Genomic DNA, 17,565 nt, shown 5'->3' on the forward strand with positions numbered 1-17,565 from the left:
ATTATTTATGTTTCCCTTAACTTTCCCCTAAGTTTCTGCACATTAGAACAGGTCCAGATCAAACACCATAATATTTAGACTTAGACTGGACTAAACAGAAAACAGGGCGTTTTTACTGATATTTGAAACTGTGTTTTAATGTGTCTCTTGAGTCTCCTTGGTAATCTAGTGCAGATTTGACAAGTCTAAGTATAGTGGTTTTGGATCTGATGCGGTCTGGATTTGAAAAAAAGGCTTTTGCCACGTTGTCGATCACTTTTTCACAAGTGTAAGTGGTGAGAACACGGAGAATCGGTCGCTAAATATACATTATTTACGTTTCCCTTAACTTTCCCCTTAACTTTTCCTTTAACTCCAAATTTGAAGCTAACTTCATCCGCGTCGTGTCGGTTTTGTAATACTGTCTCGTGCCGCAGGGGGGCGGTGTGGCGGGAAACTGATCGTTTTCACGTCTCAACGGCGGCGGAGGAAGAACAAGTAGAAGTCACACTACACGAGAAACATGGCGGCTCGTACCCGGCTGCCCTTGCTGTTCCCCAAAAACCTGCCTCCGTTTAGGAACCAAAAGCTTGTCCACACCGAGGCAGCGGCGAAGGAGCCCGCATATCCCCCTATCGTCGCTTCTCTCACGGCTAAAAGCAAATCTGCCCGGCGGCGTCAGGTTGAAGAGCAGATACAGAAGATACGAGCCTCCACCGTGCAGGAGAAGATCAACCTCATCACCCGCATCCAACGGGAGAAATTTGTCGTTTACCCTCAGACTTTCGCTCGCAACCCAGACAAATGGTACCAGCACTTCACCAAGACCGCGTATATCCCGGGCCTGCCCGAGAAATTTACACCGAGCCGGGAGCAGCCTGAGGGGGCAGAGGGCTCGCCGTCAGCCGAAGACCACGGGAGTGAAGATGAGGCGTTCGCGGACATCCGCTCCCTGGTGACCCGAGTGATTTTACAGGAGCACTGGCACATAAAGAAACGCAAAGTGTTCCTGTACAAAGAGCAGGAGCAGGTTGTGGGACCTTTTCTGAGGAACCTGGTGACCGGACTCACCTACAGTCTGGCCAAACATAACCCGCTCCTCCTCCTCTCCAGTTTAGGTAATTGATCTGGCACGAGCCAAACTGACTTCATGGTGAATTTGCCAGTGGTGGAAAGTAACTACGTACTCTGATATCAGTAATGTGACACGATGGAGTGAAGGTTAATGGTTTGCAGAAGATATTAATACAAGAAAAATGACAAGTACTTAGCAAATGGATGCAATTAGTAGACAAATAGAAACATAAGTTTGTTTCACTAGTGCAGAAAAAAATTTATGAATCACTTAGTGTGTCAACAGAAAGTCAATGACAACAGTTTTTTGGTTAATTGTTTAATTAATCAAAACCTCCAAATATTAGCTAGTGCCAGCTTCTCAAAGGATTTGCTGCTTGTCTTTGTTTTATATTGTTGTAAATTCAATATCTTGTTGTTTTGGACTGTTCAAATCAATTTGAACATGTCGCCTTGACTCTCTCAGATATTCCAACGTACCGTATTTTTTTTTACTATCTTCTCGTAGACTAAATGATTACAAAATAATTCACAGATGAATCAATAACAAAGATAATCTATGTTTGCAGCTGTATTTAATTTAACAAGAACAGTTCAAATGAAAGTTTTGAAATTTGTATTTCTTCACAAAAAGCAGCATTTTAAGTTTATTATTAGGGTTTTGTTTTGATACAAGTGTTGATATAAAACCTGATTTTGGAAAGTGACAATAATAATAATAATAATAAACTTTATTTCTATAGAACAATTATTGCATGCAATACAATGCAAAGTGATAAATATAAAAGCAACAAAACATAATATTTGCAATAAAACAGTAAAACAAGGAAATACTATGAAATAGAGTAGAGTTAAGTTAAAAAGACCAGATAAGACAAGATAAAATAACCATTAGATAAAAACACTTTAGGAGAAAGTAACGTTAAAAAGATGTGTCTTAAGTTTTCATTTAAAAGTGTCAACAGATTTGGAGTCTCATACACCAAAACAGCACTTTTACTTTATCTTACTATTATCTTTTTCTACACATCACTTTTTTCCATTTAAAAAAATTGTAATTATTCTAATTTGAAATGCTGTTTAAACACTAGCAGCTTTGTGCAAATGCAATACAATGTAAAAGTGGCACATTTGTGCTTTAAATAAAGAACAATCTGTCCAAAGAATAAGTGAACAAGAATATGAATTGCCACAAAAGAAGTGTTGATGTTTAATACTCTCGACACACATCAAGATGCTACATAAACCAGAAGTAAACACTGTATCTACATCGAGATCACAGTAGCAGTATTACAGAGATATTTGGCTCAGCTCGATGACCACACCATGATGATTATTCCAAGGACGAGACTAATTTGACCTCTGCGCATCTTTTCTGTTTCTCCATCAGATCTGAATCCCCAGGTGAACTTCTACTGGAGGAGAGGCGAGAGGATCATCCCGAAGGGCCACAGGAGGGGCCGGCTAGAGCCAACCAGGTTCCAGATTGACGACCACCCGCACAGTCAGATTAGGATAACTCAACAGCTGCCACAGGTAGAAATCACTCTCAAAACCTGAGGTTAATCTGTTAGAAAATAGAGCAAAACAGACATATCTCCATGTTTAAGTTTGGCAGTTCCTTGTTGTGATTGTCTTTTTTTATTTTAAATTTTAAAATGTTTCAAGGATAGGTTCACAGTTCTTCAAGTCTGTCTTAAAACAACAGTCAGGTGTCCATATGAACACTGAAAGAGGTTTTCCTCACTGTAATCATTCCTCCTGTTAAAAGATCCCCTTCAAATGACTCGAAAGACTTGGAAAAATTGTGAACCTGTCCTTTAATGTTGCAGAATTCTCCATGTTATATTAGTGGATATCAGTGGACACTGAGTTTGTACCGTGAATGTCACTGGTTTTCTCTCACGACATACTCACACAACAGGAGCAAGTCTCAAAACAAATCATTGCACATCAGGATACAAATCATTTAAACAGAAAAAAATGTTGCAAGATGTTATAAAACTTGACCTTGACGCCTGTGATGCATTTTTTTAGATCAGAGACAGAAAATGTACAATGATTCTTTGTTCTAATATTATTTCTGTCACTTTAATCTTTACCAGTTTACTCCCATGGAGGCCTCCTACTCAGCTGAAGTTCCAGAGGTCACGTTGCCTCCCAACATGATGCCTCTGTTCAGAAGACAGTACGACAACAACATCTTCACAGGTAATACAGCTGCCAGAGACCAGACGCCTTCACTGTGTCTGATTTCATCTTGATCATGTGATATTTAAAGTAGCCAAAAGAGCATTAATTGAAAAAAAAAATACATCAGTCTGATCATGTTTAGACCGTCCAGCTTGGTAAATATAAGCATGTTATGTGCTGGTTTAATGTCGTAGCATGAGTTGAATTTCTCATTCTTCTTTCTTTCTTTATTTGTGTATTTACAGAGGAAAGTGCACATTAACAAACAACGACATTTAAACAACATCGGTGTCAAAGTGCCGGGGTTAGTTTAGCAGCTAAATTGCACCTGTAATCTTGACTTAATCTAAAATTGATAAATAGATAAAACACTTCATACACGGCAGAGTTACAATCAAAATAAGAACAAAAACTGTAGAAAATGTATAATAATCTTTAAACAGACAGGTATGAAACACTACAAATAAGTTAGAGTTGATAAATAAACAGATGTTATTCAGTCCTTCAGTTACCTCTTGCTGTCACTAGGGGCCGCCAGCGTTCAGCTTTCAGTGTCTGATCCATGAGAGATGGTTTTACTGGAAGCCAACGTTGTTTTAGTGTTTTTGCCACTGGTCCAACATACTATAAAGATACAGACATTGATACTACAATGTTTTTGTTTTCTTACTTTATAGTCAAAATAAAATGCTTTTCTGTTTCCGTAAAGTTAAAATAGAGTCATATGGAGCAACATAAAATCTTTCCTTGCTTAGTCGATTAATCGATTAGTTGATTGGCTTAAAATTAATCAGCAACTATATTGATAATCAGAATATAAATAGAAGTAAAAGTACCGAGGTAGATGTAAATTTGAGTGTAAATATGTTAAGTTAACAATTAAAAAAAATAAAATCTATATACATCTACACGGAGCAGGACAGACAAAGACACAGTATGAATTTCAATGAGATATGAGGTGAAGTAGAGACGGTTTCATACATGATAGTAAACTAAATATAAATATATCAACCAGAAATGCAAAAGACATTAATTTGTATGAAAAATTCGATGAACTCTTGACCCTGAAACTAAATTTTAAACATCGTTAACATGACTCCCTCCTCTCTCCGCTGTGCTCTGATTACATCAAATCTTTTCCTCTCGGTCACGTCAACCAGGCGCCAAGCTACCAGACCCAGCATGCTACGGTCACACTCAGTTCCACCTGGTCCCGGACCGCTACCACAGAGACCGGATGGCCCGACAGCAGCAGTCTGACCAGGTGGAGGTCTTCCTCAGAGCCAATGGCCTCGCCAGTCTCTTCGCATGGACGGGAGCTCAGGCCATGTACCAGGGTGAGTCATCAGGTCAAGGGAATGAGAAGATGTGACTGATGCTGTGTCTCTGACTGCAGCAGATGATGCAGTATATGGTATATTTTTGTGATAGGTTATTCTGGATTTATTTATTTTATTTTCATTGTTGCACTTGTGGCAAAAAAAACAACTCCTAAACTCCTACCAACTCCTAAATATATTTGCAAATCCTAAAGGCCGCTCACACCTCCGTCTCCCCTCTTTTTAGGTTTCTGGAACCACGAGGATGTCACCAGACCTTTCGTGTCGCAGGCCGTGATCACAGACGGACAGTTCTTCTCGTTCTTCTGCTACCAGCTCAACACGGTCGCTCTCTCCGTGGAGACGGACGCCGACAACCCCAGGAAAAACCTCCTGTGGGGCACAGAGAGCATGCGACTCTACGACAGCGTGCAGGACGGAGAGGTGGTGGGCCTGAACGACGCCGTCGTCAAGCTGCTGGTGCAGTTCCTCATGAACCAGCCGTAGAGTCTCTTCAGGTGTTTCGGCTTCAAAAAAAATGTCTGAAAGGAGATTTCCTCGAGTCCAAAGCATTGAAAGATGCACAGAAATAAGGAAAGAACCTTTTGTATGAATAATGTATAAAATGTAATGTTCAAAACAAAGAGTAATACAACCTTATGAGTCTGAACAAATGACTGTACAAGCATCTCTGATTATTGTTGTCCAGATTGTATTTATGCAAAGATAAAATAATGGTTTTCAAATCACAACTGTTGTGTGTTCGTCAGTGTTTACAACTAAAATTTGACCATTTACAAGACATGTTTCTCCTCCAGAGAGAGGCCTTCATATCCCACAAAGGGTTTCATAAATTGTGCAAAATGCAAGTTAATATATATATATATATATATATATATATATATATTTTTTTTTTTTTACAGGCAGTGACAGAAACAAACACGATGACGGTGATTTGTGGAGTTTTAATCTGCTTGTTTACTTATACAGAGGGACGACATTTAGCTTAAGTGCAGGTTGACAATTAAAGACACACTTGAAGTCATGATTGGGGGGGAAAACATGAGCTTTGTGATTCATTAACATGAAAAAAAGATCCAGAAACATCCACACATGTGTTGATATGTCTTGTTTGACAGTATGTAGACATCATGTCAGACGCAGTACTTCTAGGACAAACTAATAAAGTGACAAAAAGTAATTTCAAGCACAGTATGAATGGTTGGTTAAATTCATTTTTAGAGTGTAAGGCACTGCTCACAAACCGAAATGCAACAAAAGAGAAGTTGAGGTTTAAGTTGTTGCCTGTAAAGGAAGGATACGCGCTTCCTTTTTGACATAGCGAGGCATCGTGATGTGAAAAACCAACCACATTTTCTCCACAGGAAGTGAGAACATTCAGGCCTCAATGCTAAAAAAAACAACAAAACAAGGTGAACTCTTTTCTCTTTTAGCTTTCATGACACCACTGTTGATTAAATTAAGAAATATTTCTCCATTGAAAAAGACAATTAGGCAAGAACTGCTTCATAAAGAGGCTACATGCCATATGCAACCCCCCCCCCCCCCCAAAAAAAAGGATTATTCAGTTGTTATTGCACTTTCTTTGGAGGAAATATTTAGACTAAATAATTGATTGAATAAATTAGATATTGCTTTTAAGCTCTTATCATTCGCATTTGAAAAACAAGCAGAATATGTTGCGGTCTTCAGACTTTGCGCTGCCTCATTGAAGAACTTCCCTCTTGTCCGTTATTTTCTTCCTGTGTCCTGATAAAGACATGAACATGCGTATAAATGAACATACAGCAGCATAACCGAGGTAAACAAAATATCTGCAGAGAAATCAGCACTGATCGCTCAATACTCACGGCACGTTAGTGTGGTCGGCGTCCACTCTGTTTCCTGTGGTTCACACAGACAAGAGGCCCAAATAAGTTGTTGCACAACATCCTATTAATAAATATGCATTGACACAAACAATCAGTGCAGTTTGCTGTGTCACTTACCTGCCGCATTGTCCTCCGTCTTGGACCGACTTTTCTCATAGAGCAGGATGGCAGCGACCAGGATGATCACCTCGATCACGATGGCTATGAAGGGCTTCAGGGGCTCATAAATAGTGATGACCTTTAGAAGATGATGGAGGAAGTATTCAGATCTTTTACTGAGGTGAAAGTGCCAATATAACAATGTAGAAATACTCCATTAGAAGCTAAAGTCCAGCATTAAAAACCTTACTAGTACATGTACTCATTCCTGCAAAAAAATTGACATGACATCAATAGAATAGTTTATACTGATGCATCAATGCTGGTCAAGATGAACTCATTTGAGCTACTTTATATACTGTTGGGTAGTTTAGTCCAGTTGTTTCCAACCTAAGGGTCACAAGGTAAATCTTGAATAGTCATGAGATGATTAATGAGAGAAAAAAATAAGAAAAAACAAGTTCTGCTACACACATTTTGTGGACTAATCATTGCTTTTTTTGTGAAATATTTGATAATTTTATGTCTTTGAGCCTCAAACAGTGATTTAAATGGAACAATTTAAGCAGTTTTAAGGTGAAATCACTCTTTGCTGAACCTGAAAGACACCTGAAACAGTCAGAAAGAAGACATGTTGAGAACCACTGGTTTAATCTCCAACAATGTGCTGTATTATAAGCTTATTATTTGTTTTTTTAGGTTAAATCTTGAAAGGTACCACAATTATAAGGGTTAAGTACATTGTATACCCTTTTAACTGTAGTGAAGAAGCAAATCAGAAATACTCAAAAGCACAAGTACCTCAAAGCTGTGTCATTACAGTACTTTCTACATCTGACCTTCAGTTTCACGTGGCTCAGAGTGGTGCCGATGCCGAACACCGCACCGCAGTGATATACAACAGCGTCAGCGTCCGTCACATTGTGCACCAGCAGTCTGGACTTCCCCACATCGTTTTTGATTCCATACTGCCCATCAGTGACATTGATCCTCTCCTGGGACAAAAACAACCCCACAGAAAATTAGTTATTACCCTGTCATATCCTATAATACCCCCCCCATCCCAAAAAAAAAATGTTTTGCTTATTGTTACTTTGATGTTTCAGCTAGGAGACATCTTGTGTCCAACAGTTAAAGTTTTGAAATGAACAACATTTGTATATTCATAGATTCAGGAGTTTTTACTGAGGGTGAAGGAGTTATTTGTAATTTTAAGTTTGTGTTTGAGTATTTAACAAACGTAATTGAACTTATTTGTGGAAAAACCATCATGAAGAACACAAAATTATTAATCAAAGCAGAGTGTTTGTATGTCTTAAAATTTGTCTGGAGGTGATATCTAATTGATTAACTGAAAGTACTTAAACATTTCAATATGTCACATGAGATTTATCCAGGATTTTTGGACATGACAACAATATAACTGAACAAATAAGTGATGTTCAGTTTTTATATATACAGTATGTCTTACCCAGTAAATTGCCAAATTTGGCTTCTTGAATTTAAAAGCGCTGCACACCTGCACATGTGTTTTCCAGTTATTTTGGCTGATTGAAGCTCCATACTCGGATTAAGTGAAGTCACTAAACTACACACATTCATAAAAACAGAAAGGAATAAGTTGTCGCAGCCTAAAAAGTGTCACAAAACTACCAGAAGAGTGAGGGAGAAGTCAATCAAACACTGTCTGTACACGTCCACTCACACCTGAGACAACCACCTGTGTTTTATGGGATTAGACCAAAATATTTATTCTATTTATCTTAATTTAAAACAAGTGTTGAACGCTGCTGATCTCACCTTCTCTGTAATATTTCCTCTAAACCAGTGCCAGGTGTTGGGGTTTATATCTTTGTTCTTCATTTTACACTCAATCACCGCAGTGTCCCCCACATAGCTGACCATCGGCTTATCCTTCACATCATCTATCCGTGGAGCTGAGTGCAAACAGGGGAGAACGACATAATGATAAAAAAAAAGAAATGACTCCACACTGCAAACTGCAAAGATTTACTAGGTATAAATATTGATATTCATTAGCAAGCAGCAAGACAAATGTTGACTGAGAAATATGAAATATCAGACAGTCACATGTATAACTCATATGAACGGATGTGATGTGTACCTGCTAAATGAAATTCTGTCTTTGCTTCACTTCCAAATATGCACGAGTAATTTCCGAGGGCTTCTTCATTTGCAATGTTGAACCTGTGGATCAAAAATATGCACCAAACACAGTGTAGAAGTTTTTAGAAAGTATAAAATAAATATTTTTTTGTCATAAAAGCATGACTATTCTGGAAAAAAAAAAAGTGTTCAGGTGATTTAGACATGAACTGAAATAGTAGTAGAAGCTTCCAATTGCACTTAAACTAAATCTAATATAAATAAAATCAGGTTAGATAAATCCAATCAAAGAGACTTTATGTGATGAATTAAAGTTACACTGATGAAATCTGAGAAACTTTCAGAAACATGTTTTTTTTTTAAACTGCAGATATGAACTGGCAGCCATTAAAGCCAGTTTTATAAGTAGTTCAGCTCCTTTTAGATGCAACAGTGGAGACAAAAAGTCTAAACCTACTCCGATTTTACATTTGAACAATTTTATATTTATTATTCATAGAAAAATATGTGTAATACAATTAGATAAATACTTCTGAAAATCATGATACACACATGCATGTTTTTTAAACCTTTAACATAACTTATAACCTATAAAGACAGACTTTCTGAAGCTTAAGGAGTAATCAATACACACTACTTACTCTTTTTTGAGATTGTACTGCTCGTTCTCCAACTGCACTGTGACGCGGCTGTTCTCAATCTCCTGCCCGTCTTTCTTCCAATACCCGGTTATGTTTGGCAGTGTGTTGTGATTTCCAGTCCAGTTGCACTCTAATGTTAGACTGATGGGGTTCAATACCTCAATCGTCTCAGTCTGACGCTCACCTGGGTTGAGACGATGGAAAATCAGATTATGAATGCGTCTGAAGGAAACAACGACTCATCTTGACTTGATAAAACAATTGTCAGTGGTGGAAAAAGTACTCATCATTTACTTAAATGAAAGAATAGAAGTATTACCGGCTAAATATACTTAGATAATATACTAAGATTGGATAGGAAAGAAGAAAACATACATAAATTCATATTTTGATTAATTTTACAGAACTTTTCTTTAATCTTTGCCTTTTGTGAAATATTGGACAGTTTTGCTCTTTGGGGGTTAATCAGTTATTTATTTGAGGGGAAATTTAGAGGGTGGAACTGAAACTGACATCCGAAATATGACACAAATACACACCGATTGTTTGTAAGCAGCCACAAGCCAAAAAGTTTGGGAACTAATCTTTAACAAAGCAATATACAGCTCAAGATCAAACAGGGCTGGTAGAAAACACAATATAGTGATCAGTCAAATATAAGATATTTACTGATGGACTATACCTTTCAGGACGACACTCTTCACAACTGATGGGAGAGGGGTGCTGGGAGGAAGTGGCACAGGCGTTGGGTGAGGTTCCTCTGACAGGAAGAGAAATATATATATATATATATATATATAAATATAAACACACACAAACTTTGTGTGATATCACAAAATGTTTGCACAATGAAAATGTAACTCTGTATCTGACAGTGATAATAACAAGAGGAGGCTACATTTTTTAGAAAAAGATGATTGATTATTGATTAAACCAAAGTAGCTTAGGACTAGGTTATCTGATCCATGTGATATCGTTGGTTACAGCTACAAAAAAAAACATTTTTTTTGTCTTTCTGTCTTTTCTTTTGTAGCCTTTATTATTTTTTCATCTGGTTATTCAATCCAGCACATAAAAGCTAAATGATTGCTCTTGGTTTTAATCCAGAGTTGCAGTGTCCCATGATGATATAAATAATTTCTACCAAGACAAGAATACTTTAAAAGGAAAGTAAAAAGGAAAAAAGATTAAAACTACAATGACCCGTAGTCAGCCTGGGTCACATACAGCACAGCAGTACATGATAGTGTGACATCCTGTGACATTTTGTACTTCTTACAAGATTACAGATAATTTAGTAGAAAAAATAAGCAGAAGCAGAACAACCACACACAGTCAAAATGAAATCCGAACAGAAATTACTTGTATTGATGTGTCTGCAGGAGATGACAAACAGGAGGGTCTGAAAAAGGAGCTGCTTCCAGGAGGCTGACATGATTATCATCCGTCTGTCCTCTCTGCAGCAGGTTTCTCTCTCTCGGTCTCTCTCTTCGTTCTGCCTGCTGCATCGTCTGTCCACCCCGCCCGTCCTCCCTCAGCTGCATAAAGTGACGTAGCCATGATATCAGCCTGCAGCCTGTGGGTGGTTGACTCCATCCATTATTCAGTCAGACAGGGTTCATACAGTTATTTCCTTGCTGTGCTGCAGAGTTTCTGTGAAGCAGAAATGTTGGTTTCGGTGCACTTTAAGGCAAATTTCTACATTCATTCCTGGCCTGAGTGCTATTATGTTGCTACACTGTGTAGCTTTCTACAAGGTGCCCTATTCTGTTATGTGAGAGGACCTGGCAGCTGAAGGTCACATGATCTGCTCGCCTCCTTGAAAACAACCAGGAGTGGACACTAAGTAATTGTGTGATTGCTGAAAGCAATTTTATTGATATTGTTATTGTATTATTCTTTTTCTTCCGTACATGTACAGAATCCACCCATATATCAATATGTTCAGCTCTTTAAGGACATTTATGCTATTATTTTTTATTATTATAACTTTTATACTTTTTAAGATATTAAGCTTTTTTCAACATTTTCTTTTTACAATGTAAGTAAATGGGAGCAAATGACACACATACAGACAAACACATACATACTGCCAAAAATGTGTTGGTTCTAGCTTTTCAAATATGCGGATTTGCTGCTTTTCTCTATGTTATATCGCTGTGAATTGAATATCTTGGGGTTGGGACTGTTGATCGGACAAAACAAGACATTTGAACAAGTTCCCTTGGGATTCTTCAAATGACACTAAAATTGGCGATATTATTTATTTGGTCTTCAAAATAGTGGTGAAACTGAAAATGTTCGCCTACAACGACTGAAGAACTGAAATCCCTCCCTATGAAAAACTTTCAAGTTAAAGACCAGTATCCACTTCAGATGAGGCAACCAGTCACTGTAGTGGTAGCGCTGGGGGAACCCTTGGGAACATGGCTAATAAAATTAAATATTCAAGCACCAACACTATTTCAGCATACATCATACCAAGATTTCTTTGAAGCTCAAGGAACCTCAACACTCATGTTCCACTTGAGCCAAAGAGGAAAGATAAATGACAACAGATGTAAATAACTTAAAATATATGAAGGACAAACATACAGTATGTTCAATAGTAACACAGTTCAATATTTACTGGTTCAGTCAAGCACTGTTGTAAATACTGTCAATGAGTAATTATGTCAAGTAACAAGGTTTGTTACATAATAGGGTGTTGAGTAGTATGTCGTACATCTTGCAGTTTACAGTAAAAATCTGTAAGTATGTCACTTGTGAAAAGTGCAAATTAATAAACAATGCAATTCTTTTGGCAGTATTTTGCTGTAAAAGTAGAGAATAACAGTTTTATGCTGTATTTATAAAAGCAGCAACAGGAAGACACTGTTAATTTTGCAGTAAATTAATGGCAACCCTGAATCTGGTAAGTAGTACTTGGGGGGGTCCTGGAAGGCAGCAGTTCACTGCAGCTGGTCCAGGATACCCCCCCTACCCAGGCGAAAAGAGGAAGGCAGCAACTAGCTGTGACTGGTCCAGGTACAACAACAACAGCAGGTGTCAGCATGCCCTGAGGTTCTCAAAATATACGCATTCACACTATTGTTCTTCAAAGGTTTATTCATGATACGGGGCAGGTGTGTAGACGGGCAAAGCAAACACAGGAACATAGGAGGGAACACAGCAAAAAACCCAAAACCCAGAAAACCCAAAACCTTTCATAATAAACCGCCACAGAATAAACATGAATACAACTCAAATACCCAAGCAACACTACAAACAAAACCAAAAATCCCAAAACACAAAATGTCCAAAAACGCAGAGTTCATGACAGAAAGTCTATGGGAGGAATGTTTGCAAGGTGGTATCTCAAAATCTAAAAGTGCTAAAATATTCATACTACATGGACAGGTGTCCCACATGGAAATGCTTAACATATTCAAACATGGGAACAATAGCGCCACCATGTGGTCATTATTACATGTTTTACATAACTCATGAACTATGAGGCGTATCAAAACAATATTTGAACAGTGTGTTCCTTGGACAATGCTGATTCAACTGATATAGGTCATGTCCATTGGCGCTTTGAAATATTTTCCACCATTTAGAATTTTTTGCTTCTGTTGACACATATTTCATCTAATCTTCACAAAACTTGGTAAACACCATATTTAGATGACCCCAGACAAAACATATGAGTTCATTTCTGGGTATCACTTACTGTTTGTCTGTAACTGGGTGCCAAACTTTTGAAGGTTTGGATGATGCCCTTAACAGGCCTGAACTCTTCAATGCTAAGTTGGATTGCAACTAAATTTGGGAATGTTGTACATAAACCTACACTACACAAATGTGTAACATTTGATATAATTCTACCCTCAGTAAAGTAACATTATAACATGATATTTCTGCAATTCTGTTGTCTTTAATAAAATGAAACTTGGTGCACAACTTCTCTATGAGAATCTACACGACATACTGAATCATGGCACCAATAGCCCCACCCTGTGGTCATGAGTAAAACACCACCATACTACTTATTAACTGCCATATCTCATAAATGTTATATACCATGGAAATCAAATTCTGCAAAGTTGTACAGATGTCAGCATTCACATGCATTTTCCACAGGAAATGCAATTCTAGTCACTAATGCTGTTACTGTAATTGATTCACCCTTTCATATTATTTAGCTTTACTAAGCTTATATTAAAACCAGAAATTCTGTTTTTAAGTACATTTTTGATATTTTACTCTACTTTTAAAAAGGCAAAAGTTGTCTTTAAAAGAACCACTTTTTAAATTTCATTTGAGGGTATTTCAACAAAAGTAATGTCACCTCCACTGGAGTAACTCAGTTCTTTAATTCAATTTAATTCAAATTTATTTGCATAGCACCATCTCACACAAAAGCAGTTCAAAGAAAGAGTAAAAATGTGCAAATAAACAGAAGCATCCATGCATACATAGGCATAAAATCACATACATACACGCATACAAACAAACATATTGTACAAATACAGTATGCATTTGTTTAAGAAAACGCTTCACTGAAAAGGAAGGTCTTTAATCTGCTTTTAAAAGGCAAGGCAAGTGTATTTGTATAGCACATTTCAACAACAAGTTTGTTCCAGATATGTGGAGCATAAAAACTGAACACAGTGTTGGAGCGAGTCTAAGATCAGCAGGCAAACTGCTCCATTCTTTAGGTGCATAAATACTGAATGACATCTCAGCAGACTTTGAAAGTGCTTTAGGCACATGGAGACCTTGTGACTGAAAAGATCTGGGTTATAAACTGACAGCATGTCTGAGATGTACTGTGGATCCAGACCAGCAAGTGGTTTGTAAACCAAAAGGAGGATTTTGAACTGAATTCTGAAAACAACGGGTAGCCAGTGAAGGTTTTGGAGGATTGGGGTTATATGGTCTGATCTTTTTGTCCTGGTCAGAACTTGTGCAATATTTACAGTAAAACTAAGTTAAACACCCTGATATACAGCATCATGGATCCACAGGCTAAAAAGTGTAAACGTGGTCCAGTAATATACACACATGCATGTAGAGCTGCAACTAACAATTATTTTCATTATTGATTAATCTGTCGGTTATTTTCTCGATAAATCGATTAGTTATTTGGTCTATAAAATGTCAGAAAATGATGAAAAATGTCAATCAGTGTTTCCCAAAACCCAAGATGAGCTCAGATGTCTTGTTTTGTCCACAACCCAAAGATATTCAGTTTATTGTCAAAGAAGACTAAACCAGAAAATATTCACATTTGACTCAAAACAATTAATCGATTATCAAAATTGATACAGATTAATTTAATAGTTGGCAACTAATCAATGAATCCTCTGATTGTTGCAGATCTACAGGCATGCACACACATATTTCACTGCACTCACATGTTTCCTGGATTAAGTCTTTATGTATATATATGTGTGTGTCATTGTTCTTACCTGTGTAGGTTTGTGTTCATTCAGTTTTTTGTACTAATCTTTACATATTAGTCAATTTGTCGACTGAATTCAGCTGTTAATTCCCTTTTTTATCTCTTTTCCTCCAGGCTTTCTCAAAGAGGTTCCCTTGAAATTAAGCATTGCATTTAGTTATTTCACATATTTTCTTATTATCTTATTTTCTTCTTTCTTTATTTTTTCTTTTATTTTATGATCTTTATATTTGACTTGTTTTGCTTTTTCTTGTTTTATTGATCAACGTGATTTTAAATTGCTGTTTGTTTTATTGTTGCTGTTGTTGTGTGGAAGCTAATGTGGATCCAAATAAAGAATAAAGTATTGCACCTCCATAAAGATAAAAAAAACCCCACTGAATCCTACACTTCCCATAATCCAACCAATAGATTTATCCTGCCTGGAAAACACCCACATCTTTGATTGATTGATGGATTGATTGAATTTATTTGATAATCCAAAAAAATGCAGATTAAAAATGGTTGCAATCATCAAGGATTAAAATTACAAAAAAAATTAATTAATTAAATCTCTGTCTTTCCAAGATGGAGTCATGAGCTGTTATCAGACAACCAGACGCCAGAGAGCTGCACTGACAGTTTATCTACCGCTTCATCTTTATGAGACACTAGTAGAGCACAATAATCAGAAAACATCACTATCACTGGCTGATTTTAAATCGTTAATGTACAATAAAAACAAAAGTGGACCTAAAACACTGCCTCGTGGACACATTTAACAGTTCTTAAAGTCAGATGATGTCCCACTAATGACACCACTTAACTTATTAAATCTCACAGCCTTGAACTTAAAGGACGGGTTCACAATTTTTCAAATCTGTCTTAAAACAACAGTCAGAAGCCCAAATGAACATTGAAACATGTTTTTCCTGCTGTAATCATTTCTCCTATTCACACTGGTTATTAAATCCCCTTCAAATGTGCTTTCAATGTAAGTGATGGAGGCCGAAATCAGTCTGAGTTAGTCATATCAAGTGGATATCTTCTACATTTACAGTCTTTTTCGCATCACATTCCCTCTTTGTGTTTCCCTGTTGAGCTGCGGTGGAAGTATAGTAACAAAAAAGAGGAACTTTGGCACTAAAAAGACTCTAAAGTTGAAAGATATCTACTTGATTTGACTCATTGGGACGAAGCTTCATATTAGCTTTAGATAAACTTTAAAATACATTTTTGCACAGACTGTAGATTTTGCCCCCCATCACGTACATTTAAAGTACATTATGAAAGGATCTTCTAATGGTCAGTATGAACAGGAGGAATGATTACAGCGAGAAAAACATGTTTCAATGTTCATTTGGGCTCCTAACTGTTGCTTAACTGTTGAAAATTTGTGAACTTGACCTCTAATCAATAAACTATTATGGTCCACAGTGTCAAATGCTTTCTGTAAATCCAACAAAACCACACGACCACATGACCTTCCTCCATCTACTTGTTTCTACTTGTCTCTATTTTATCTTGCACCATTTCTCTAGAATTTTTGACACAGATAAAGTGAAGACTGGTCTACAATTACCTGGGTCTAGCTTACTTCCTTTCTTATTTACTGGAATAAAGACATCACCAGGGTTATTTTTTGAAATGTAAGAAAAGCCCCTTTCAGAGCCAAAGAGGATATTATGCAGCTGTTTTCAGCTGTTTGACGTTTTCAGTTTTTAATCTCTGCATATAAACTTAAACCTGAACACGGCTAAATAAAATTGACCTGATGTGAAGAGTTTAGGGCTTCACCTCATGCTCTGCAGGGTTCGGCTGCTTCCGTCACTGTCTGGGACATCCTGGCACATGATTCATGGTTTCATACTTAAGAAGATTAACTCTGCACGTGCCACGTTGTCACATGTAGAAATTTACGACCGTGGAGCAGCGCGTTATGTTATGTGTGCTTCCTGACTGTGATTCTTATTGTGACCTTGTGTTATACAAACTGCAGAGTCTGCTTGTTGTATTCTTGACTCTACATTAAAGGCAAAGACCTCGAGCTGCTTTGATCATGGGATAATGTGATCAGTCAGAGTGCACTGGACTCTGCCAGCTCCTCGGTCTCTGATCTGTCACATCAGCCCAATCAAAAAACAGCAAACTGGACCTTTGGGGGATAACAAGAGGGAACACAGCCTTAAATCCCCTGGAAGGAAAATCACAGAGTGCAACTCTTTGGGAAAGTTTATGGTTGACTGAGGAGCAGACGGAGACTAATGAAGTCTGCTGCTAAATACAGAGTTAGGGTAGCAGAGAGGGGAGAGAGGAGCGTCAGAGGCCGCCGGTGGAGGAGAGGTAAACCATTCAGAGGGGGGCAGCTAGAAGATTATAAAACTGTGAAAAAAAGAGCTTAGCATGGAGGTTTTAAATCTGATTTTATCCCATCATCCCAGGTATTTTGAAGTTTTCATTTTCCCTCCTCTGGTTCATTATTGTTTTGCTGATGGTCTTAAATACTGTGATTGTCCAAACTGTGCAGCAGAGGGAGCTCCTGCAGCCTCTGTTTGCTCTACTGACAGCAGTTTTTATCTCACTTATATGAACATGCAGCATGTTTACAACACTCTCCTCCTTGGATTAAAGGGTGCAGATTGTTCCTCCTCTTATCTTCTTCATCTCAATGCTCCTATAATTTGTACACGCTCAGCTCCTGGTTTAAATAAATCTTTGTAAGAGGTACAATTTCATCTCTTTAGAAAAGAGTCTGTAATACCGTTGCACAATGATTCTGACATGTCTGATCTTGTTTTGACCCATTATTAAACTAC

General features: G+C 37.5%; 2 protein-coding genes across 2 annotated transcripts; one reads left to right on the top strand and one right to left on the bottom strand.

Moving 5' to 3' along the window:
* The first annotated feature begins 460 nt into the window (after positions 1-460).
* mrps30 (mitochondrial ribosomal protein S30) lies at positions 461-5,317 on the top strand. The gene is made up of 5 exons (XM_042422234.1): positions 461-1,097; positions 2,444-2,589; positions 3,159-3,264; positions 4,407-4,583; positions 4,813-5,317. Exons 1-5 carry the CDS (start codon positions 503-505, stop codon positions 5,070-5,072), a joined length of 1,284 nt encoding a protein of 427 aa, XP_042278168.1. The 5' UTR covers positions 461-502; the 3' UTR covers positions 5,073-5,317.
* Positions 5,318-5,515: 198 nt separating this feature from the next.
* emb (embigin) lies at positions 5,516-11,002 on the bottom strand. The gene is made up of 9 exons (XM_042422235.1): positions 10,687-11,002; positions 10,007-10,084; positions 9,325-9,508; positions 8,682-8,764; positions 8,357-8,493; positions 7,396-7,551; positions 6,575-6,695; positions 6,437-6,470; positions 5,516-6,335 (listed from the first exon to the last, which is right to left on the bottom strand). The coding sequence occupies exons 1-9, from the start codon at positions 10,766-10,768 to the stop codon at positions 6,275-6,277; spliced, it is 936 nt and encodes a 311-aa protein (XP_042278169.1). The 5' UTR covers positions 10,769-11,002; the 3' UTR covers positions 5,516-6,274.
* Between the last annotated feature and the right edge of the window lie 6,563 nt (positions 11,003-17,565).

The sequence above is a fragment of the Thunnus maccoyii genome, chromosome 9, assembly GCF_910596095.1.
Source record: "Thunnus maccoyii chromosome 9, fThuMac1.1, whole genome shotgun sequence".
In the NCBI taxonomy this organism is placed as follows: domain Eukaryota; kingdom Metazoa; phylum Chordata; class Actinopteri; order Scombriformes; family Scombridae; genus Thunnus; species Thunnus maccoyii.